This window comes from Amblyraja radiata, chromosome 4 (assembly GCF_010909765.2).
Source record: "Amblyraja radiata isolate CabotCenter1 chromosome 4, sAmbRad1.1.pri, whole genome shotgun sequence".
Lineage (NCBI taxonomy): Eukaryota > Metazoa > Chordata > Chondrichthyes > Rajiformes > Rajidae > Amblyraja > Amblyraja radiata.
Genome location: NC_045959.1, coordinates 12,788,806 through 12,814,904, shown reverse-complemented (window position 1 = coordinate 12,814,904; position 26,099 = coordinate 12,788,806). Strand labels below are relative to the sequence as shown.

Below are 26,099 nucleotides of genomic sequence, written 5' to 3'. Positions count from 1 at the left end.
GAAGAGGGGGGGGGAAGAGGGGGGGGGAGAAGAGGGGGGGGCAGAAGAGGGGGGGGGAGAGGGGGGGGGGGAAGAGGGGGGGGAAGAGGGGGGGGGAAAGAGGGGGGGGGGAAGAGAGGGGGGGAAAGAGGGGGGGGGGGAAGAGGGGGGGGGGAAGAGGGGGGGGGAAGAGGGGGGGGGAAGAGGGGGGGGGAAGAGGGGGGGGGAAGAGGGGGGGGGAAGAGGGGGGGGGAAGAGGGGGGGAAGAGGGGGGGAAGAGGGGGGGGGAAGAGGGGGGGGGAAGAGGGGGGGGGAAGAGGGGGGGGGAAGAGGGGGGGGGAAGAGGGGGGGGGAAGAGGGGGGGGAAGAGGGGGGGGAAGAGGGGGGGGGAAGAGGGGGGGGGGAAGAGGGGGGGGGAAGAGGGGGGGGGGAAGAGGGGGGGGGAAGAGGGGGGGGGAAGAGGGGGGGGGAAGAGGGGGGGGGAAGAGGGGGGGGGAAGAGGGGGGGGGAAGAGGGGGGGGAAGAGGGGGGGGGAAGAGGGGGGGGAAGAGGGGGGGAAGAGGGGGGGGAAGAGGGGGGGGGAAGAGGGGGGGGAAGAGGGGGGGGGAAGAGGGGGGGGAGGAAGGGGGGGGGGGGGAAGAGGGAGGGGGGGGAGAGAGGGGGGAGAGAGGGGGGGAGAGAGGGGGGGGGGAGAGAGGGGGGGAGGGAGAGGGAGGAGAGGGGCGGCGAGCAGGCGGCGCGGACACTGAGTGGGCGGGGCCGACTGCAAGCGGGCGGCGGGCCTCATAAGCGCTCGGGACCTCGGAAGCCCTACCAAATTACTGTGCGTTCAGCGGCTTTAATCCAGAGCCTGGGAGGGGGGGTGGGGAGGGGTTGGGCTGCGGGCGGGGCGCTGCGGACGGCCGGCCGAGTGCGAGTCAGAGGGGGGTGTGATGTAACTCGCAGCATTTGGAAAACAGTGCCCAGCAGGCTGCGCGTCGAATACAGTGCGCAGTGGGCCGCGAGGAGCAGAGCCATTGTGACGTTATCAGCTCTATAACTTTAAATAAATAACTGGGGAAAAAATGCATCAAATTTTCAGATGAGGCGATTTTTGACATCATGGCGTAAATCTCTATCAGAATATGTAAAAATCACACCGTTAGCGCGTCGTGTTTTTGAGGTGATATGAACATCAAACAAACACACAAACACACACACAAACATAAATACACATCCTGATCAGAGTTTTATAAGTATAAAGATATGAGATAGATTTAAATATGGGACATGATCCCTATACATAAGGAGATACCCAAACAGCATTCCCTTACATAATTAGAAGTTAAAACAATTCCGATCAACATAAAAAAGTTATTTTCCAAAAAAACACAAATCATTACCACCACTAGAGTATGATTCAGGAAAAGTTACAATATCTATTTATAAGAAAATGTATTTAATATTTGCATTTAGTTTCTTTCTTAGGCACTGTCAGGGTCAAGGATTAGTTGTTCGAATCCAATTTTGTAAATTCTGGGTGGTTCATGTCATGTGTACAGGGATGCACAGATTCTGCCAAGCCCAAGATCATAAATGATAGCAGCAGAATTAGGCCATTTGGCCCATCATCCACGCCATTCAATCATGGCTGATCTATCTCTCCCTGCTAACCCCATTCTCCTGTCTTCTCCCCATAATCTCTGACGCTTGTACTAATCAAGTATCTATCCATCTCTGCCTTAAATATATCCACTAACTTGGCTTCCACATATTTTGTGGCAAAGAATTTCACCGATTCACCAAGACAGATGGCGTTTAACAGGGAGGTGGGTTGTTTAGAATGTTGAATGTTCCTTTAGGTGTTTTTTTTGGACAATAAGTGCAGGGGTAGGCCATTTGGCCCTTCGAGCCAGCACCGCCATTCAATGTGATCATGGCTGATCATCCACAATCAGTACCCACAATTTGTACTTGGCCTCTTTTATTCTCCTATCATAGAGTCCAGGTGGGCTGTCTTTCTGCATGTTCATTTCCCAGTTTGAGCAGTCCAAGTCGGGGATTTCCATCAGTCAGTGAAAACGTTACATTTTTCAAGAACTTTGAGAATGTCCTCGATTCTAGTATTCAATGTAGAGTTTTTCAAATCTAGAGCAATTCATTTAGAACAAAGATATATTTTCATTATTTATGGTAATTATATTTTACTAAGATCTGATGCTGAAACTGTGCTTGCTATGAACAACTTGCAATGCATAGAAAGAATTGAGATTCATGAACACTGACAAAATATTCTAATATCTATTACAAACAGGTGAAATATATATTTTATAAAAAATCTCTGCAAATCTGTAGAAAAAGTTGAAACTGAGGAAAACTACACATTCAAATAATTTTAATATTTAACTCACATGCCAATTAATAAGAAAAAACGTACGTGATATTAAGTCAAAACATTTTCTCTCATCTGCAGTGGGCTTCACCTGGCATGTCAGTAAATTTAGTCTTGCTGGTTGCCTGTTGGTCTAAAGAGACAAAATATATTAGAAAGCATAAAATATCAAAATGATTCAGATGACAAGAAATGTTCAAAATTAATGACAGTCAATGTGACTGAAAAGGAAGTCACCGGGAATAATAAGTATTTTCAAAGTATTTATTTTCCAGTTTTGCTTTGTACATGTCTTTCTTGCATTGTTTATTAATCTCAATAATTGAAGCTGAATTTAATATGAACATTTTCCAAGCAAAAATCCAAAATATCAAAATTTAACAATCATTATAAAGCTTGTGTGGATTAAGGGCCTGTCCCACTGTGGGGACCTAATTTGCGAGTTTAGAAGAGTTTGCGCTCGACTCAAACTCACAGCATGGTCGACACATGGTCCTAGGAGTTCTATGTAACTCTCCTTCATGCTCGAGAGACGTTCCCGCATACTCGAGACCTCAGTTTTGTCAAGGAGTATTTTTTAGCATGCTGAAAATTGTCCGCAAGTAAACATTGGTCAGCATGGAAAAAAATAGATAATTTTTTACACGTAGGTTTACATAGAAACATAGAAATTAGGTGCAGGAGTAGGCCATTCGAGCCTGCACCGCCATTCAATATGATCATGGCTGATCATCGAACTCAGTATCCCGTACCTGCCTTCTCTCCATACCCTCTGATCCCCTTAGCCACAAGGGCCACATCTAACTCCCTCTTAAATATAGCCAATGAACTGGCCTCGACTACCCTCTGTGGCAGAGAGTTCCAGAGATTCACCACTCTCTGTGTGAAAAAAGTTCTTCTCATCTCGGTTTTAAAGGATTTCCCACTTATCCTTAAGCTGTGACCCCTTGTCCTGGACTTCCCCAACATCGGGAGCAATCTTCCTGCATCTAGCCTGTCCAACCCCTTAAGAATGTTGTAAGTTTCTATAAGATCCCCTCTCAATCTCCTAAATTCTAGAGAGTATAAACCAAGTCTATCCAGTCTTTCTTCATAAGACAGTCCTGACATCCCAGGAATCAGTCTGGTGAACCTTCTCTGCACTCCCTCTATGGCAATAATGTCCTTCCTCAGATTTGGAGACCAAAACTGTACGCAATACTCCAGGTGTGGTCTCACCAAGGCCCTGTACAACTGCAGTAGAACCTCCTTGCTCCTATACTCAAATCCTTTTGCTATGAAAGCTAACATACCATTCGCTTTCTTCACTGCCTGCTGCACCTGCATGCCCACTTTCAATGACTGGTGTACCATGACACCCAGGTCTCGCTGCATCTCCCCTTTTCCTAGTCGGCCACCATTTAGATAATAAATTATCTTAAGTCGAAGTAGGTCGCAGTAGATGGCATGTTATTCGTAGGTAATCGAAGGCAATCGAAGGTAATTGAAGGTAGTCGAAGGTGGTCGTCTTCACTCTCCACTATTCGGTGTCCAATTTTCCCGAAGCTAGTCTTCAACATAGTCGAAGGAGGTCAAAGGAGATCAAAGGAGATCTTCTACATGGTCGAAGGAGGTCTTCTACACATTCCTAGGAGGTTCTCTACATAGTCAAAGGAGGTGTTCTCCTTCGGCAATACAACAAGACCATGACACTTTTTTAACTCTCCTAAACTCACAAATTAGGTCCCCGCATTGGAACATGCCCTTTAGTGGAGGAGACTCCAAGAACAGCTGATGCTGTAATTTTTAGTAAAAAAACAAAGTGCTGGAGGAGCACCGTGGTTCAGGAAGCATCTGTGGATGAAATGGATAGGCGATGTTTCAGGTTGGGGCCCTTCTACAGCCCTTCACTGGACTCCACATGTATTCCAGTGGCAGAGCAAGGTCTTGCTGAGATTTGCAAATGCCTGATACTTAGAAATGATGTCATTTTCCAATGTTCCATGTTCTATAGACTCTGGATCAGTTCCTGTGGACTGGAGGGTAGCAAATGTAACCCCACATTTTAAGAGAGGGAGAGAGAAAACGGGAAATTATAGACCAGTTAGCCTTACATCGGTAGTGGGGAAGTTGCTAGACTCGATTATTAACGATATATTAGCAGTGCATTTGGAAAGCAGTGGCAGGACTGGTCAAAGTCAGCATGGATTTATGAAGGGGGAAATCATGCTTGACCAAATTTCTGGAATTTTTTGAGAATGTAACAAGTAGAATGGATACGGGAGAGTAAGTGGATGTGGTGTTTTTGGACTTTCAAAAAGCCTTTGACAAGGTCCCACACAAGAGATTAGTGTGCAAAATTATAGCACATGGTATTGGGGGTAGTTGTATTGACATGGATAGAGAACTGGTTCGCAGACAGGAAGAAATTAACGGTTTGTTTTCAGAATGGCAGGCAGCGACTAGTGGGGTGCAGCTGGGACCCCACCCCACTTATAAATACCTCCGTATTTAAAATCCGTATTTAACAACACAAAATCTTACATCCGTATTCTAATCGCATTTCCGTACAAAATACGGAACTACTTGGCAGCTCTGCAAAGAAGACTTGAGGCTGTAATCGCTGCCAAAGGTGCCTCAACAAAGTACTGAGTAAAGAGTCTGAACTTTCTGAATGCACTATATGTCATATGCACAAGTATAGACAGATATAGGAACAATTAAAAGCTTGCTTGCAGCAGCATCACAAGCACATGCAACCTCCCTGCAAAATCAGAAGGGGGAGAAGGGGCGAGGGTTTAGGTAAACCCCCCTCCCCCTTCTTTCCCCACCCGCCCCTTCTTCCTCACTCCTCCCTCTCTCCCGTGCCCCACCTGGACTAGCAACTTTTTCTCTCCTCCCTCTTCCTTTCCACCTACGTTCCTTCCTCTGGCTTCACATTTCGAACTATTCAATCCTTTTCATCTCACACCTCTGTCGTTTCATCTCTAGCCTATTAAACATCTGCCTATTAAACTCTCCCTCAGCTGGATTCGCATATTATCTGCCAGACTTTGTCCTGCCACTCTTCTCTTTCAGCTTTCTCACCCCTCACCCTTAACCATCAGTCTGAAGAAGGGTCCTGACACAAAATGTCACCTATCTTCATTCTGCAGTGATGCTGCTAGTTACTCCAACAGTTTTTTTTTGCAACCAGCATCTGCAGTTGCTTGTTTCTACATTTGAATCGGACACCATTGGCTCCTTAGAGAACAGTGTAAGTTTCACTGCAAGCGGCCAGGGAAATCGAAAAGCTATCATTTCCATTGACACTTATGCAATGATACTATTAAATTGACAGTTTTTAGTAATTCTAGCTTGCAATAACAAAAATAAACCCATGGTTATTGAAATACTTTTGAAATTCCTGCAGGAATAACAACTTTATTATTGTGAGTTTGAAGCTCTCGAACCCGAAATCCCACTTTTTCCACATTGTTTATAATGTAATTTTCTCAAATATGAAGTTTCTTCGGAAGATAAAAGTTGCGTTATTGCAGAACTATCTGTACTCTGACATAATTATACCCAATCCAGCCTCCAGCCCCCCACCCCCTCCACTCATCATATGCTGCAAAGAAAGATAAAGCTAAATACAGACAATAATAGTCAGAATCTGTGTTTTGGGGCATTTCGGCTCATGACTGGACATAACATTAATTTGTCTCAAGTGTGAACTGAGATTTGAGATCTGAAGATCTTTCCTGGTCCGAGAACACTAATGCAATTATCAAGAAAGCTCATCAGCGCCTCTACTTCCTGAGAAGATTACGGAGAGTCGGTTTGTCAAGGAAGACTCTCTCTAACTTCTACAGGTGCACAGTAGAGAGCATGCTGACCGGTTGCATCGTGGCTTGGTTCGGCAATTTGAGCGCCCTGGAGAGGAAAAGACTACAAAAAGTAGTAAACATTGCCCAGTCCATCATCGGCTCTGACCTTCATTCCATCGAGGGGATTTATCGCAGTCGCTGCCTCAAAAAGGCTGGCAGTATCATCAAAGATCCACACCATCCTGGCCACACACTCATCTCCCTGCTACCTTCGGGTAGAAGGTACAGGAGCCTGAAGACTGCAACAACCAGGTTCAGGAATAGCTATTTCCCCACAGCCACCAGGCTATTAAACCTGGCTCGGACAAAACTGATCATTAATAACCCATTTTCTGTTATTTGCACTTTATCAGTCTATTTATTCATGTGTGTATATATTTATATTATGGTATATGGACACACTGATCTGTTTTGTAGTAAATGCCTACTATGTTCTGTGTGCTGAAGCAAAGCAAGAATTTCATTGTCCTATACAGGGACACATGACAATAAACTCACTTGAACTGCTCGAATGTTATTTTGTTTTAGATCCAAAAGGTTTTGTTTCAGTAACTTTAGATATTCACAATGGTGTTTTCACCACTGAAGAACCTACTAATTATAATTTTATTTACTATGTGCTGAGAAACCATAAATGAATTCAGTAAATGCTAGTGGTAGAAGCATGCATTTTTCCACTCAACTAAACGGTAGAATTACTGAGACAAGCCCCCATACAGTCACATCACGCTGCCTAGCAATTATTCAGAAATGTAGACTATAGGATGCAGCATTAAACAGTCAGTTAATTATTACAATTATCAATTTGCCAGCATAAATGAATAAAAATGGTACAGGTATGAACAAAGGGAAGCCGGGACATGTTTGTGTGCTAACTGCTACCTTATAAGTGCTTAAACAATATATTAAACATTTCTTCAGTTAGCATGTCCTCACTATTTTTGTTACATACTTGTAGGATCATCTTCAAATGGCCTAGTTCTGCTCCCATTTCTTATAAAATGTTGATTAGACATTTGAGCTGTGTTCCCAGAATAAATTATTTTTATAAATCTACAACATTTGCCATAATGTTGGTATTTGCTTCAATAATTAGACTTTCCACACAAGTGCCTCTAAAATGTTGTCCATCTTCCTGACTGTGACTTCCCCTCTATCATAGTGGACAGTCCTTGACTACATCTCATCTATTTGCTGTTCTCATTTCCTCAATAAAGCATTGAGACTTTCCCTAACCTTCACCTTCTACCCTACTAGCCTATGCTTTCAATAAATAATCCTCTGCAATTTCCATCAATTCCAATGAAGTTACATCACCATCTTTCAGCATTTCACTCCCTGATCGCTTCTCCATCGCTACCAATGACTCTCGAGGTTATATATAGCATCTTTCCATGCAATCCCAGATGATGCAACATCGTTCCGTTCACCTCTTCCCTTCCCATTGTCTATGGACCCTAACAGTCCTTCCAAGTGAAGCAACAATTCATTTGTATTTTGTCCAATCTAGTGTACTGCATTCAATAATTAAAATGTTGTTTATTCCATTTGGAGAAGGCATAAGCAGACTATGTTGAGCACCTGTTTTCAGTATATAGGATTGATCTCAAGCTTTCATTCTCCCACTGATCTATTTGTCAAGGACCTCCTACACTGTTATAATGAGATCCTTGACCGTCTTGAGGAATAACACCTCATCTTCCTCCAGTGTACAATGCAGCCTTTCTATTGAATTTGCCAACTTGCTTTCTCTGTCTGCATCAGAACTGGTCATATTTGCTGTACATTTATCAGTTTTTCCTTTCTATTTGTAAAGTCTGAACCATGGGCATGGCTTGTGCCACTGCCCTGCGAAGAAGCATAATCACCCTCCAACTGCTCCCATTAATCCACCTGGCTTGGCCTCAACCAATCTTTTTCCTTTGTCCGATCCAATTACAACCACCCTTTTTATTACTCTTACCCAGCTCTGATGAATGTCTCCACATGAAAGCATTACCTGCGTTTCTCTTTCCACAAATATTACCTAACTTGGTTTTCTTTTTTTTATTGCAGGTGATCTAAACCAATGTTCATCTGATCTAGCCTAAATATTCGACCGCACAGCCAACCAATCCCCGTCGACCGATACTCTCCTCCGCCTAGTCCTTAACCTCTACAGCTTTTCCTTTGACTCCTCCCATTTCATTCAAATCCAAGGCGTGCTTTTGGGCACGCACATGGGCCCTAGCTATTCCTGCCTCTTTGTAGGGTACGTCGATCAATCCTTGTTCAAGGCGTACTGTGGCCCTATCCCCGAACTCTACCTCTGCTACATTGACGACTGCATTGGCGCTACCTCCTGCACCCATGCAGAACTCACTGACTTCATCCACTTCACCACAAACTTCAATCCGGCACACAAATACACCTGGACCATTTCCGACATCTCCCTACCGTTTCTAGACCTCACTATCTCCATCGCAGGTGATAAGACTACTGACCGACATCTACTACAAACCCACCGACTCCCACGGCTATTTGGACTACACTTCTTCCCACCATGCTTCCTGTAAGGACTCTATCCCCAGCTCCCAATTCCTCCGTCTACGCCGCATCTGCATCTAGGATGAAGTGTTCCAAACCAGAGCATCGGAGATGTCCTCATTCTTTAGGGAACGGGGGTTCCCCTCTTCGATTATGGATGGGGCTCTCACCAGGGTCTCTTCTATACCCCGTAACCCCGCACTCACTCCCCATCCCCTCCCCACTCGTAACAAGGACGGAGTCCCCCTTGTCCTCACCTTCCACCCTACCAGCCGTCACATACAACAGATAATCCTCCGATATTTTTGCCACCTCCAACGGGATCCCACCATTGGTCACATCTTCCCATCTCCCCCGCTTCCGGATTTCCGCAGAGACCGCTCCCTCCGTAACACCCTGGTCAATTCCTCCCTTCCCACCCAAACCACCCTCTCCCCTGGTATTTTCCCATGCAACCTCATAAATGCGACACTTGTCGCTTTACTTCCCCCCTCGACTCCATCCAAGGACCCAAGCAGTCTTTCCAGGTGAGGCATAGGTTCACCAGCACCTCCTCCAACCTCATCTATTGCATCCGCTGCTTTAGGTGTCAACTGCTCTACATCGGTGAGATCAAGCGCAGGCTTGGCGACCGCCTTGCCCAATACCTCCGCACAGTTCACATTAACCAACCTGATCTCCCGGTGGCTCAGCACTTCAACTCTCCCTCTCATTCGGAATCCGACCTTTCTGTCCTGGGCCTCATCCATGGCCCAAGTGAGTCCCACTGCAAATTGGAGGAGCAGCACCTCATATCTCGCTTGGGTAGTTTTCATCCGAGCGGTATGAACATTGACTTCTCCAAGCCCACTGTCTCCACCTCTTTCTTTCTTCTTCCCGCCCCCTCCCCCAGGGAAGGGGGAAATTGCTCTTCCTGGTCCCTACCTGGTCGGAGATGCGTCTTTTCTCCGGGCTGCATCTTCGACCCGTCCACGCGGCCTACCAGCGGGCCTGGAACGGCGTTTCCTGAGAGGACCGGCCAGAAACACGGCTTCGGCAGCGGCACAGCGCTGGAGCGCTATCGCGGAGCTGGCGATGCCTTGCCCGGGTCGCCGCGCTGGAGCTCCGGAATGCTGAGAACGCAGGAGAACATCGCGGACCTGCAGGACCGTGGAGCGGTCAGCCGCAGGCGGCGGCACTTAACTTTACATTGGGAGCCTGGGATCTCTCGGCGAGATCACCAGTGGTGGAGCTCCGTCCAGCGTGGCCTGTCGGCTTCGGAAGCCACGGTCTCGAGTAAGGAAGCAGCCGTTCCAGGTGTCCCAAGCCGCTGAGAGGGTTCTCCCGACACCGGAGCACCATCAACCGGCGAGAGGGCCTGAAACATCGGGCCGCCGTAGCGCCAACTGCAGAGGCCTCAATAGGCCCGACTATGGGTGGACAAGGGGACGGGGACTGGACTTCGTGCCTTCCCTCACAGTGGGAACCATTGTGGGGGGATGTTTTTTATGTTTATTGTTAAATTCTTTAATGTTGTGCCTTATCTTTATCTGTGTGCTGCAGGGCAAGACAAATTTCACTACACCAATTGGTGTATGTGATAATAAATGTCCTTTGTCCTTATCCTTTGTTCATTCAGCAAGCAGGTTTTAAGCAATTCAGCAGCAAGTTAAGCTGGTTTAACAGCTTAAGCGTTTAGACGTTTTTGTATCTTTGCATTAAATATTTAATCAATTGTTTTCCTCTAATCATGTGCAACATAACCAAGCAGCACTATTCTAGGTAGTATTAAGGTGGGTTTTAATGTAATATGTACTAAGCTTTACAATTTTACAGAGCATGCCAGATGAATCAGATATATTTTGATATTCATTAATTCTAAGATCACATCACTGGTGAGGAAAATACATTTATTAAATTGTGCTCCTCTATTTATATCTTTGTAATGTGTTCACACTGATCCTCAGATTTTCAGAAAATGTTTATTAGTACTCATTAATACATATGCTAATGACGCAACTAATTAGCTCCCAAATATCTGATGAGTTCCCACAATCCTTTAGTGTGGGAAAATATGAAAAAATGTTACTCACAGTTGCATGTGATATAGTTAGGTAGCCATTCTTGACTGTACATTTTCGTCGCTGCCAGACTTTTCGGAGGCTAAAGTTAAAAAAAAATCAAATAGTTTCACTCCATGTAGTATAATTAATAACAATATCTCATTAACCACACCCAGAAACAGATACATCTTTACTCTGCATCTACTTTTGATTTAAGTACCAGAAATCAATCAAGACTAGAGAATGTATCAATGTGTTTATCAATGTGAGTGTCAATGAAAAGTGAAATATTAATGTTTCAGATATCAGTCCTTCTAATCAGCAGTATTTCTCCTTACAATTCTTAGAGATTTCACCATTAATTAATAAAGCATCCATCAACCCCAAAAACAAAATGGCCAACATGATATCCCATAATTATACATAATTCAAATGGTTTCTGGAACTATTATTCTCTTTGCCTCTTTCCAATGCGCATCTTCATGCAGCTGCGATGCTTCTCATTAGAATTCCCCTTGGACTCCACCAACTAATTGCATCATTTTTCAGATTCTTCCTGCATTCTACTCACCAATTACCACAGTTCAGATTTCAAAAATTATAAGGGGAAAACCAAAGATCAAAACTGCTTCTTTTCTATTTAAAAAGCTGTGGCGTTTAACTCTATTTAAATTTTCAACATTAAAGCTCAATGTTTGATGCAGAAAACATACGAGATGTTGCTAAAATAATTTATATTTCACATTGCTTATAGGATTATATAATAGGCATACAATACCAAAGTAAAAATAAAATTAGGAACCAGTTTCGTTCTGTACCAAAAAGTCAAATTTGAATTAACTGAATCCAATAGATCTGTAGAGTTTATAATTTTTGCAATACAATATTCACATTTTCTGTGCCAGATGCTCAGCTTCAATGCTAGAAATTTCAATGGAGTAAGATGGCACATAAATCCATGCACCTATGTAAGTATAAAGCAATACATACACATTAATTTTGAAATCAACAGTCCACACATGTTAATCAAAAAAAGGCTGACATACCCATCACTTTTTTTCATGAGATAGCCCTTCTTCTCACTACCATATTCCTTATTGCCTTGAAGTTGGTGCATACTGTATCCTGACTGTCTGCTTTGAGAATCCTTAAAATAAACCAATTGTTTTGTAAACTATTAACAGCATACACAATGGCAATTTAAACAAGAGAACAAAACTGATGTTACATGATAAAGTATTGCCATGCAGAATAATGAGGGTGCAAGGTACAGCAACAAGAATAAAGCTTTAAGTATTATTCAGTTAACCAACTAAAAGTCATTTTTAGTCTTGATTGTTAATTAGATTTTGTTTGTATTTACAACTAACAGTTAAATGTAATAGTTGTAACCAATGCCTCATTTTTCAAATAATTTAAATCAAAGATGACAGTAGCTAAAATGAACAAATTGCAATTAAAGTCTTGAAACATGCATATCAATGGGGAGCAAGCAATATTGATCAACTATTATGGTTTAAATCCAATATACAAATCAAGCACAGCATGGAACAAGACAAATACTGGGTATCTCCAGAAATAACTATACAAAACTCCAATTGTATCATGAGTCCATTTATTTTCAACTCTTTAATTGTACTTAAACACATTGTAGAATTTGTGACCATTCAATTAATGCGTAATTTGATGTTAAAAAAATGGCATGAAAATCTTAATTTGCCAGATTAGAACGTCACGTGCCTTGATTTGGAATGTAGTTTTGCTTAAATACATGCATCTACGAGTGTCAAATAAAGATCAAATCTTTTCTAGGGTTTATTATTTTGCTTCCAACTATTTGTCAAATTGTAATATTACTTTGAGTTCCAATGTCATGTACACGAACATTCATACTATTTTAATATGTCGAGCAACACTAATGCAATGATTTGAAATTGGAGAACATAAAATGATATAGGTAATTTAACCTACATGCAAATTTTAATTAAAACTTGAACTTACTCTCCTAGACTTTGTTCAGGAAAGGCATAGGCATTTAAAGGAGGGTGAAAAGTGGTAAGTACATGTAAAAATATCAACAAAATTTAGCTAAAGCAAGTGAAGCATCAGTTAAATATAAGCTGAAATAAATTACAAGTTAAGAGGTTTTCCTTCCGACAGACAGTTGTCAGATTTATAATGGTAAATGATTTAGCAGCAGCGAAACATGAAAATGTTAAATCTAGATTTTGAAACTCAACTGTTGCAAACTTATGTTGATCAGAAGCAAATGAAAATAACTTGACTGACATTGCAACTAAAAAGAATAATACCGCCTTCAAATCTATGTACTCCATCTGTATCATTCAAAATATAATTTGTTTTAATTATTAGAATGATAATTCAGTTATAACAAGATTATAATGTTAATATAAATACCATACATTTTCAAAACAAAATATTTTGTAAGGCCAATTTCCACATACAAACATAACAATGTCTATGCAAGATGAACAAAAGCAAAGGGCCTTACTGAATTACAAATATATATTTGAAAAAATATAGGAATAGTCAGCAATTTTAATTTCCAAACTGTAAAAGCTTCTTGTTATTAAAGATTAATAGAAAATAGGTGCAGGAGGAGGCCATTCGGCCCTTCGAGCCAGCACCGCAAGTACTGCATGCAATATGTTATTTCCATTTTAAGTACATTATCTGATTTCATGTGTTCAGGCACAGCATAAATACTAGCTGTGCCAATTGGCTGTTTCTGCATTAAACATTTTTTTGGAACACTATTGACATCATAGAAAAGGTCCTAAAAAGAATGACACCAGTCTTGATGCTCCATAAGCTTTGTCTCATCTTCGTCCATGTGGATGAACGCATATCCACCCATTTCATATTTGCTTTTGTTTGCCCAGCTGTTTCTTAAATGCATCTTTGTTAGGACATAGATTGCAAATCTATTTATTTGATTGAATGGAAGATAGAAATATGAAATGTAAGATCTACTCCAGAATTAAGTAATTCACTGGAAATATGTGGTTGATACCAGTAAACTAAATGTATATATTACAATCTCCCATTTACACAAGTTTGTCAAATGTTTGGTTTATTTCGAATTTATATTGAAATAACCTTTCCTTCCAAATTGTTGTGGCAAATGTTCTTTCCAGTTGTCCCTACAGTTGTTTTAAAAATCAGATAATCTTTTCTGTCCCTCAGTGGAAAGCCTTTGTTTCAGTTTTGTCAGTACATAGAGCTGAAACATGGAAAATAGGTGCAGGAGTAGGCCATTCGGCCCTTCGAGCCTGCACCGCCATTCAATATGATCATGGCTGATCATCCAACTCAGTATCCCGTACCTGCTTTCTCTCCATACCCCCTAATCCCTTTAGCCACAAGGGCCACATCTAACTCCCTCTTAAATATAGCCAATGAACTGGCCTCAACTACATTCTGTGGCAGGAAATTCCAGAGATTCACCATTCTCTGTGTAAAAAAATGTTTTTCTCCTAAAAGATTTCCCCTTTATCCTTAAACTGTGACCCCTTGTTCTGGACTTCCCCAACATCTGGAACAATCTTCCTGCATCTAGCCTGTCCAACCCCTTAAGAATTAAGAAAACCATACAAACTTTCAACCAGAAACATCCAAGCTAAAGACACCCAAAGAATTCCTATCATAAAAAAGTTAACATGACATAATTTTACTTTCATCATCATGTACATTTTTTCTACCTTCAAAAGTTGAAGAAAGAATGGGAGAGCAGCCATTTTGAGAGGAGAGAATTTCAAAAATGAGGGGAGAGAGAGAGAGAGAGAACGGCAGGTTAAGTTGTGGTCTCTTTTTCTGGGTAATTCTTCGTAGGTTTGAGTATTGTTGAGATACTGCCTGGGGGAGAGTAGCAGCTATCCAGACTACAGTGTCAGGCCTGGCCTATGTCAAAAGTCAGACATAGACATTGTGATATGCCATTCATTAGTTAGGGGCACAGGCAGAAGATTCTGTGGCAGCAAACTCAAATCAAGGATGGTCTCCCTGGTGCCAGGGTCCAGGATGTCCAACAGATTGCAGAACATTCTCAAGGGAGAAGGTGAGCAGCCAGAAATCATTGTGCACATTGGCAAAACTGGCATAGATAGGACAGGGATGAGGCGAGGCAAAGTGAATATAGGAAGTTCGGCAGAAGATTAAAAAGCAGGACCTTGGGGATAATCATCTCAAGATTACGCCTGGCGCCATATGAGGTTAGAAAGAAACAGATGGGACAGGTGAATACATGGCTCAGGAGCTATTGCAGGGGGCATGGATTCAGATTTTTAGACCCTTGGGATTACTTCAGGGGCAGAGATACATTGCATCTGAATTGGAAGGGAAACCAATATCCTTGCAGGGAGGTTTATAAACTAAGAAACATAGAAAATAGGTGCAGGAGGCGGCCATTCGGCCCTTCGAGCCAGCACCGCCATTCATTGTGATCATGGCTGATCGTCCCCAATCACTAACCCATGCCTGCCTTCTCCCCATATCCCTTGATTCCACTAGCCCCTAGAGCTCCATCTAACTCTCTCTTAAATCCATCCAGTGATTTGGCCTCCACTGCCCTCTGTGGCAGGGAATTCCACAAATTCACAACTCTCTGGGTGAAAAAGTTTTTTCTCACCTCAGTCTTTAAATGACCTCCCCTTTATTCTAAGACTGTGGCCCCTGGTTCTGGACTCACCCAACCATGGGAACATTTTTCCTGCATCTAGCTCAGAACCAGCATGTTCCAGTGGGAAGGAGGGTTAAGGATGGCAAAGAAAGGGAAGGTTGTAAGACCAGAGATTGTAAATTTGCAAAAAGGTGAAAAGGGAGCACATGCAATATTTAAGAAGATGGAATCAGACAGGGTCTTTGAGGACTGGAAGGAAAGAACTCAAGAGGCTCATTAAAAATACGAGGTAACCAGGAGGAAATTAGGGAATTTGCACTTTGTCAGGTTTTCCACACAACCATTTGGTGGCATGCGGGCAGCCATGCTAATGAGTTCAACTTAAGATTCGGAGCCTACAGTACTCATTTTGATGGTCTCTAAATGTATTCTAAGTACTTTTACGATATACAATGATTCTGTACCATTAGTACTTTGCACACTAAACAAGTACATTGTATCTGTTTTCATCAAGAACAAGGAAATGGAGGACAGAGAGATAAGTGTGGAGAACACAAATATGCAAGGACAGTTTGAGATTAAGGAGGTGTTGGGGGTCTTGAAGATGGGTAAATCCCTTGGGCCTAATGAGATTTATAGTAGATTATTGAATGATGCAAGAGAGAAGACTGCGGGAGCATTGACAAAAATATTTACATCTTTGGGAGGCAACGACGAGGTCCTGGAGTGTAAGGAGTGTATTTAAGATGGGAAGTAGAGAGACTGCTGAGCCTCACATCAATCATAGAGAAGCTGTTGGAGAGATAGAATTTACTCCCATTTGGAGAATGGTTTATTAGGTTTATTCAGCAGGGCGGTGGATGTTCATAAATTTTCAGAGCAGAATTAGGCAATTTGGCCCATCAAGTCTACTCCGCTCTTCAATCATCATCACTGATCTATATTTTTCTCTCAACCCCATTCTCCTGCCATCTCCCCATAACCCGACACTCGTACTAACCAAGAATCTAGCAATCTTCACCTTACAAATATCCATTGACTGCCTCCACAGCCTTCTGTGGCAATGAATTCCACAGATTGAGCACCGACAGACTAAAGAAATTCCTCCTCATTTCCTTTCTAAGGGAATGTCCTTTCATTCGGAGGCTATGCAGGGCTCTCACTTAAATTGTTTTCTCTGTTACCAGCTGGGCAACCTAGGCAGCTTTTTGGGTTGCCAAATGACAGTTTAGGTGGTCATTTAAGACGGCTTGCATGACGCGTGCGATAATGTGCTCGGACGAAGTGTGTAGTTACCAGTAGGAATTATGCTCAATGAAGCATTCACATATAAGTCACAAAATAAACATATTCACCTATCAAGACATGATGCATACCACAAAGACATGCAGCAAAATTATAATACAGTATCTCAACTCTTTTTACACGTTGCAATGAATGAAATTTCTATTATTTCTTTCCACTTCCAAACAAAAATGTGGTTGGATTATTCAGCGTATGATCAACCTGTGTCAATAAATCCTGGCTCATGGTAACATATGTGCTTAACCACACACACTACAGATTGATGCAAGCATGTTTTCTGTGAAGGACCGAAAATTATCATGACATGGCTATAGCATGGGTCTTTTCCTCTTGAATCTTCAATCTCTGTTATGCCCAGTCACAGCAAGGCAAGTTGATAAAGAATTGAATCGATCTGTTTGACACCTTTGAAGGTAGACACAGTAACATCAAGCGGGGGGAAATCGATACATAATATATCCCTTCTGCTCTAGGATTTTGTAATTTAAAATAAAGAGAGCGAAAGTGTATTTTGATTTTCTTTTTCTTGGAACATACTTGTTACTGTATTATTATTATTATTACCTGACCAGACCTATACCATACTTTTGAATGTACATAGTACCTCTTTTACTCTGTGCCCACTAAGAAGATGAGTCATGGAAGTAGGTGACGATATTGAATCAATCATGGAACTTGGCAAGTGAGATTGCCCAGAAGGGCAATAAAAATAGCTGAAGTGGTTATTTAATTATTTTGGGGGGGAGGGGGGGGGGGGGGGCGGGAGGATATCATCTTTAAATGAACAGACATTATTTTTGTGGGAACGTGTAACTTTTATGCTTGATATTTAAACCATCTCCTGAAAAGCAAGCTAAAGACAGAGCTGATAAGCTCCTCATCAGACTTGTCACTGTCACGGTGAGGTCCCGAGGCTGCATCTGGGTCTTGTCCCGTGTCAGGCCTCCTTGCCCTCATCCCTCCTGCAGGCCACAAGCTGATGGCTGGCCGGGGATCAAATTCCTTGATGTTACTGGCATACAGCATGATGAGGAGCTGGTCCGTCACCCGTTCGTCCTGGAGGGAAACTTCTGATGGTGAATTTCAGCTGCTTCAGCCGGCTGAAGCCTCACTCAGCCTCAGCTGAACTTGCCGCTATGGTAAAGACGAGGTCAAGGAAAGGGCAGGAGAGGGTAGCTCTTCTGGTGTGGGACATCAGGAACACCATGCTGTATCACAACAACCCTTTCAGCAACATGGCTGTTACTTGGCACTACACTGGAGCATTAGGGGGAGCTTCAATGCCCACATTTCAGGGTGAGTTTCTGATGAAAAAGTGGGGGAGGACTGGTAAGCGAGAGAGAGAGACAGAGAGAGAGAGAGAGAGACAGAAAGTGCAGAGGCAGAGATAGACACAGATGGAGACAGAGACAGAGACAGAGAAAGACAGGGACAGAGACTGGTACATGGATAGGACAGGTTTGGAGGGATAAGGACCAAACGCAGGCAGGTGGGGCTAGTATAGCTGGGACATGTTGGCCGGTGTGGGCAAGTTGGGCTGAAGGGCCTGTTTCCACACTATCAATCTATGATTCTATGAGACAGAGATGGACAGACAGTTAGTTAGGTAGACACAAACTGCTGGAGTAACTCAGTGGGACAGGCAGCATCTCTGGAGAAAAAGAAAGGGTGACGTTTCGAGTCGAATGTGGTTAAGTGCTTAACTCTTTAGTAACATCAATCATCACCTGCTTACAAGAAAGCTATTCATGCAGTCACTAAATATTTCAAGCATGCATTTATTGCAGAACGACTTGGATGAGAATGTACAAAGTATGATTAGTAAGTATACATAGGACCACAAAATAGGTGGCATGGCAGATAGCGTTAGCTACCTTGGTTAGCTATGCAAGTTTATCAAAGGATGGCAAATTAAGTTAAATTATGATTAAGTATGAGCTGTCAAACCGGGGAAGGACCTTCACAGTGAACAGTAAGGTTCTGGGAGTACTGTAGTGCAGAGAGATGTAGGAGTACAAGTACAAATGGGTTGCAGAAAAATAAGGTGAAGATCACTTTTGCCTTCATCTGTCAGGAAATTAGGTATAGAAGACAAGATGTAATGTTACCAGACACTGGTTAAACTGCACTTGGAGAATTCTGTTACTTTTGATCACCTTGCGAGGAAAAATGCCATGAAACTAGAAAGGGTGCAGAGAACATGTCTTCAAGGGCCTACATCAACAGGCTGGCCAGACTAAGACTTAAAAACGTGGTGCACAGGCTGATCTAATAGAGGTACATTACCTCCATAATGTTTGGGACAAAGACCCATCATTTATTTCTTTGCCTCTGTACTTCACAATTTGAGATTTATAATTTAAAAAAAAAAATCACATGTAGTTAAAGCGCACATTGGCAGATTTCAATAAAGGCTATTTTTATACATTTTGGTTTCACCCTGTAGAAATTACAGCAGTGTTTATACATAGTCCCCCCATTTCAGGGCACCATAATGTTTGGGACACAGCAATGTCATGTGAATGAACGTAGTCATGTTTAGTATTTTGTTGCATATACTTTGCATGCAATGACTGCTTGAAGTCTGCGATTCATGGACATCACCAGTTGCTGGGTGTCTTCTCTGGTGATGCTCTGCCAGACCTGTATTGCAGCCATCTTTAGCATACTTGTTTCGGGGGCTAGTCTCCTTCAGTTTTCTCTTCAGCATATAAAAGGCATGCTCAATTAGGTTCAGATCGTGTGATTGACTTGGCCACTCAATAATTGACTGTTTTTTAGCTTTGAAAAACTCCTTTGTCCTTTAGAGGTATGTTTGGGATCATTGCTTTGCTGTAGAATGAACCGCCGGCCAATGAGTTTTGAGGCCTTTGTTTGAACTTGAGCAGATAGGATGTGTCTATATGCTTCAGAATTCATTATGCTACAACCATCAGCAGTTGTATCATCAATGAAGATAAGTGAACCAGTACCTTCAGCAGCAACACATGCCCAGGCCATAACACCCCCATCATCGTGTTTCACAGATGACATAGTATGCTTTAGATCTTGGGCAGTTCCTTATCTCCTCCATACTTTGCTCTTGCCATCGCTGATGTAAATTAATCTTCTTCTCATCTGTCCACAAGACCTTTTTCCAGAACTGTGGTTGCTCTTTTAAGTACTTCTTGGCAAACTGAAAGCTGGCCATCATATTTTTTGCGGCTAACCAGTGTAGCCTCTGTATTTATGTTCATGAAGTCTTCTGCGGACAGTGGTCATTGACAAATCAACACCTGATTCCTGAAGAGAGTTTCTGATCTGTCGGACAGGTGTTTGTGGATTTTTCTTTATTATAGAGAAAATTATTCGGTCATCAGCGGTGGAGATCTTCCTTGGCCTGCCAGTCCCTTTGCGATTAGTAAGCTCACCAGTACTCTCTTTCTTATTAAAGTTCAAGAAGGAGCTGCAGATGCTGGAAAATCGACGGTAGACAAAAATGCTGGAGAAACTCAGTGGGTGCAGCAGCATCTATGGAGCGAAGGAAATAGGCAACGTTTCGGGCCGAAACCCTTCTTCAGACTGATGCAGGGTGGGGAGGCGGTAAGAAGAAAGGAAGAGGAGGAGCCAGAGGGCAGAGGGAGAGCTGAGAAGGGGAGGAGACAGCAAGGGCTACCGAAAATTGGAGAAGTCAATGTCCAAGGCAGTCTGCACCCCAGCGGCTTGAACATTGACTTCTCCAATGTGTGTCCCAAACATTGTGGTGCCCTGAAATGGGGGGGCTATGTATAAACACAGCTGTAATTTCATTTAAAATGTATAAAAATGGCCCTTAATAAAATCTGACAATGTTCACTTTAACCACACGTGATTTTCTCTATTACAAATCTCAAATTGTGGAGGCAAATAAATAAAGGATGGGTCTTTGCCCAAACATTATGGAGGACACTATACATCGTTTATAATATTTGACCACAATTGAATGCATTTCAAATATTCCTACCTCTTTTAGTTCAATCTGCAGTGATGATTTGAGCATATCACGGAGTGTGCAGAGCTGCTTCTTTTCTTCATCTTGCGTTTGCTTAATCTGTGAAAGACGGACACTACAATAATTGTTCCTTCGACAACATCAAAACATTTAATGAAAATTCCTCTAGTCTCGATTGCTAGAATGTTTTAATTTTGTAATTAACAAATTGTTACAAGCCATCTTGGTAACATCAATGTTGCAGAGAAATTTATATTTAGCAAGATTTGTAACATATTTCTAGATTTCAGAGCTGGTTCAATTTTAATCAAAGCATGAAAGAGAATAACAGTGTAAAATCATGTAACCACTTCATCACCAACAAAATAGCATTTAAACATAATAACTCGAATCAATAAAATTGAAAACAGCAAGAAAGAGTTACCATTGCAAATCCCCATACATGGTGAAAAATTGAACATTCAGTCAGCCTCTGACTGGGTACATGGTATCCCACAGAACTTGATATCATATTTGCCAACTTTAGATCATTGTATTTTCTGTTAGTAGCACTGGTCATTTCTGCCTACCAGCCTTTCTTCCAGAGAAATTCCCTTTAGTCCATCCATCGTCCTGCCCTAACATCTCTGCTACCAAGTTTCTTTCTTTCTCAGTTCTGATGAAGAACCGCAGACCAAAAACATTAACTGTTTCTTGTTCCACAGAAGCTTCCTGACTTACTCAGTTTTCCCAGTATTTTTTTATTTTATCAATGGAATTCAGTAGGTCATTTTTCCTATTTGAAGCTTTTTGAGATGCAAATACTTTTATTTTAATTGGCCATCATTTTTAATCCCGTATTTGTTTTGACGCAAGTAATATTTTTCTTGTCTTCCTAATGCATTAAATTTCTGACCACCAAAACAGACTATTTTTTTTAACAGGTTATACCAGTTTCGAACTATGAAATTATTAACAATCCACCAGTTTGGTAAATTATACCAAATTTAAACTATTCACTGTTGATGGTGTAAATCTAATATAATAATATATACAATAATACAATCATTTCAATAGAACATGGCTTTTAACTATTATTCTACAATAAACAAAACAATTCTGTAAATTACTTACATTGTATAAGTCAGCAGCCAGTTTCTCAATGTATTGTTTCAGTTTATCTGCTGTTTTTAAGCCATCCTGAAAGAAACTTAAAAAAAACATTTGGAAATCAGTAATCAGCAGTAAAATGTTGAAATTATCACTTGTCTGGTACAGTATTTATTTACAGATGTAAATGTTTACACTTGACTCTTTTACTTTGAAACTATCTTGAGTTGGATCATCAACTGACCAACTTAAACAGGAAATACCACGTTGCCAGATCAGCAGAATGGCTTGAAATTGACAAAGTGCCAGCAAAGACAGTCCCTCACTGTTACAAGATAGAATCTCCAAGTTTTTGCATATTTGCACACATTCAGCAATGTTGATAAATTAAGACCTCATTTTGACATAATTGAACCATTAAATAATAGTGGATTGCTCGATGACTGAGACTTCAGGAAGGATCAGGGACCAGGCGTCAGTCTGGGATTCCGATGGAAAGACATCCGATGGAAAAATAGTTTCCCAAAATAGATTCAAAAGATGACAGAAAATGGTGCTTAAATTTTCTTAAAAATAACTTTTTTCCCCAAATAGAGTCAGAGACGAACAGCATGGATATAGGCCCGTCAGCCCACCTTGGCTATGCTAACCAAGTATGCATACTGGACTAGTCCCATTTGCTTGCAGTTAGCCCATAACCTGTACCTGTACCCTTTCCAAATTAATAACATCCTTCCTATAGCTGGATGACTAGGAGTGCACTCAGTACTCCAAATGTGGTTTCTTTATTGACTTGTTTCGCTGCATTACGCCGTTCCCAACTTTTGTGCTTAATACCCTTCCTTATGAACGCAAGCGTCTTCTTCACTACACAGTCCACCTGACTCGCCACTTTCAGGGAACCATGCATCTGTACTACCATCTCTCTGTTCTGCAACAGAATCTAGGGCTCTTCCATTTACTGTGGAGTCCTGCCCATACCACCTCACACTACCAGAGTCAAATTCCATTTGCTATTTGCATGGCCCACCTACCTGATTGATTTAGTGTTATAAACTTAGATAGCCTTAAGGGCCTGTCCCACTTAGGCGACTGTCATTGTCGTAGCAGGTCACCGAAAAACCGGCAACTGGACCCCCTACGACAATGTCAACGACAAGCTACAACAACCTACCACCTAGTCGACATTAAGCTAACGACAACCGGCTACCCATTAGGACGTCCGCCATCGACCATACCTACGTCAATCCGACAGGCGACAAGCTACGACAACCGAAATCAACCTACGTCCACACGCTACGACCCGATCGGCGACAACTGAAGGCAATACAGTCACCGATACCTGTCGCCGGTTGACGTAAGTAATCGCCAATGGACTTCATCGAAGTCAGCACCGATGACAACCTACATCACCTGGCAACAACCTACGACAGCATCTACATCAGGAGAAGAGAATCTACGACAAGGCCACGGTCGCCGAAAAGTTTTGAACATTTCAAAATCCAGCGGCGACCAGACAATCGCCATGACTCTTTGAGAGAATGAGACTACTCACGATCATACAGGTAACACCCCGGCGACCGTGTGGCGAATGCCGAGCCGCCGGCAGTCGCCGGCAGGTCCTTTACGCACTTTTCACCATCCCTCCAAATTTGGTGTAATCTAAAAATATACTACCAATGTTATCTACATTGGTGTCCAAATTATTAATGTAAACAACTGTGGATTCTGTGGCATACCACTATTCACAGGCCTTCAATCAGGAAAACAACTCTCCACAACCACCCTCTGACTCTTTCCTCCAATTGGCAAACTCCCTCTGGATGCAATCCAACCCTACAGACTAGCCTTCAATGCGAGACCTTATCATAGGCCATGCTAAAGATCAGAAAGACATCGTCCACTGCCCTGACCTCATCTTTCTTCTTGGCAACCTTTTCCACAATCGTGTTTCACTGATGTAATCCAACCTCTTAAGTCTCCACATCCTATTACAGAACATCTTTACCACCTCCAATTCCTCACCCCTTCTACAATTTAAAACTTGTTAACCAGTTTTAATGAAAATTTAACATCCTGAAGAGTTAAGCTTTTTTTACCTCCTACTCCAAAAATGGTACCTGATCTATTGTACAATCCCTGCATTTTTTGATTCTAGTAAGCCTTTAGAGTACCTTCAGGAGGCGAATGTGATACTTTGTAAAGAGTGCATTCATCTATTGAGTCATCAGGAGTTGGCACCAACTCAACAGCACCTGACAACCCAACACTAACTTAGCCTGTGTAGTAAGAACCTTGTTTAAACCAAAGATAGGCAAAAAGCTGGAATAGCTCAGAAGGTTAGACAGCATCTCTAGAGAGCATTTTCCCATCCCCTCCCCTTTCGGCTTTCCGCAGAGACCGCTCCCACCGTAACTCCCTGGTCAATTCGTCCCTTCCCACCCAAACCACCCCCTCCCCTGGTACTTTCCCTTGCAACCGCAGGAAATGTTACAATTGTCGCTTAACCTCCCCCCTTGACTCCATCCAAGGACCTAAGCAGTCTTTCCACGTGCGGCAGAGGTTCACCTGCACCTCCTCCAACCTCATCTATTGCACCCGCTGCTCTAGGTGTCGGCTGCTCTACATCGGTGAGACCAAGCGTAGGCTTCGCCCAACACCTCCGCTCCGTTCGCAATAACTAACCTGATCTCCCGATGGCTCAGCACTTCAACTCCCCCTCCCATTCCGCATCCGACCTTTCTGTCCTGGGCCTCCTCCATGGCCAGAGTGAGTCCCACCGTAAATTGGAGGAGCAGCACCTCATATTTCGCTTGGGTAGCTTGCACCCCAGCGGTATGAACATGGACTTATCCAATTTCAGGTAGTCCTTGCTTTCTTCCCCTTTCCCCTCCCCAGCTCTCTAACAGCCCACTGACTCCACCTCTTCCTTTCTTCTTCCCTCCACGCCCCCCCCCCCCCCCCATCTGTCTGAAGAAGGGTCTCAGCCCGAAACGTCACCAATTCATTCGCTCCATAGATGCTGCCTCACCTGCTGAGTTTCTCCAGTATTTTTGTCTACAGCTGGAAAAAAGGAATAGGTCTACGGGCAGCATCTGTGGATTAAAGGGATATTCCTATTTCTTTTCCCCAGAGATGCTGACTGACTTGCTGACTTACTCCAGCTTTTTATGACTAACAGCCTGGATGATTCGTTCACAGTAAAATAAGAGATAGTTAATTTCAGAAACTTACTTGCATTGTGCATGATAATATTTGATTAGATTCTGAAGTAGGTCCACTCCTTTTTTTGTCTTGATTTCATTCACTTTAATGAGATACTAGACAAGACAATTAAAAACAATGAATACAAATAATTTCTCCCATCAACTACAATGTTAACAATTAATTATTGTCTAACAAACAAATTCATACAATAACGATAAAGCGCTTGTTTAGAGTTGTTAAAATTAATTAGGATACATTAAAATATATTGTTTTAATTAACCTAGTGACTTTTGTGAAACAATTTGTTTGTACAATGCACAAAGCACATTCACAGGATAGCACTAGCTTCAATGCTAATGAAATAAGCTAGCCAAAAATGGTGTACAACTTCAAATCAAAACCAAGCTGTTATAGTGCTGAGATCAATCAAAGACATCGTCCGACACTTTCATGAAATAATCTTTCTTATGAAAAAACAGAACTCCCCTTTGTGGCTGCGTACTAGAGCTATGAAATGGGCTGTAATATGCCCTGGTCAGACAAAAGGTACACAGGCATGAGACAGGAAAAAGCTGAAAAAAAGAGGAAGAGAGATGGGGGTCCATGGGGCATTGCCCCGAGGTAGGATTCCAAGGGGCAACGCCCCCTTTATGCAGATTTTGGGCCGAAAGGCCTGTTCGTATGCTGTACTAATGTTGAGAACTATATTCTGCACTTTGTTTCTTCTCCTTTGCTCTATTATTGTACGCGAGTTTGACTTGATTGTATTTATGAGTTGTATTATCCGATCTGATTGAATAACATGCACAACAAAGTTTTTCACTCTACTTTGTTACATGCCATAATAATAAACCTAAACTTAATGCACGAGAGAATTTATTACCATTGCTTGTTTGTTTTTTTCCATTTATCAAGATTGGAGTATTAAGCGATTCTCCCTTTGGAAGAATGATTGAAAAAGATGTGTGTTGTGAGGCAAATGAAACTTTAACGCTACTCGTAATTTGCTTAAACTTTATTTAAGTTTTAAGCAACTCATATCCGTAATACATAACCTCAAAACGTCTGGAAAATATCGCTGATTCTGCAGGCCTCGCCGGCCCGAGATCCCGCACATGCACAC

General features: G+C 42.3%; 1 protein-coding gene across 5 annotated transcripts in view; it reads right to left on the bottom strand.

Moving 5' to 3' along the window:
- Positions 1–26,099, bottom strand: part of asap1 (ArfGAP with SH3 domain, ankyrin repeat and PH domain 1) — a 184,700-nt gene that overhangs the window by 62,575 nt on the left and 96,026 nt on the right. For 4 of the 5 annotated variants that reach the window (XM_033018990.1, XM_033018987.1, XM_033018986.1 and 1 more), the window contains 7 exons: positions 25,004–25,089; positions 21,794–21,869; positions 20,693–20,779; positions 12,768–12,776; positions 11,813–11,913; positions 10,797–10,866; positions 2,396–2,483 (listed from right to left, as the gene is read on the bottom strand). In XM_033018990.1, coding sequence (XP_032874881.1) covers positions 2,396–2,483; positions 10,797–10,866; positions 11,813–11,913; positions 12,768–12,776; positions 20,693–20,779; positions 21,794–21,869; positions 25,004–25,089 — 517 coding nt within the window. The remainder of the gene's footprint in view (positions 1–2,395; positions 2,484–10,796; positions 10,867–11,812; positions 11,914–12,767; positions 12,777–20,692; positions 20,780–21,793; positions 21,870–25,003; positions 25,090–26,099) is intronic. The other variant, XM_033018989.1, reaches the window with a different exon arrangement.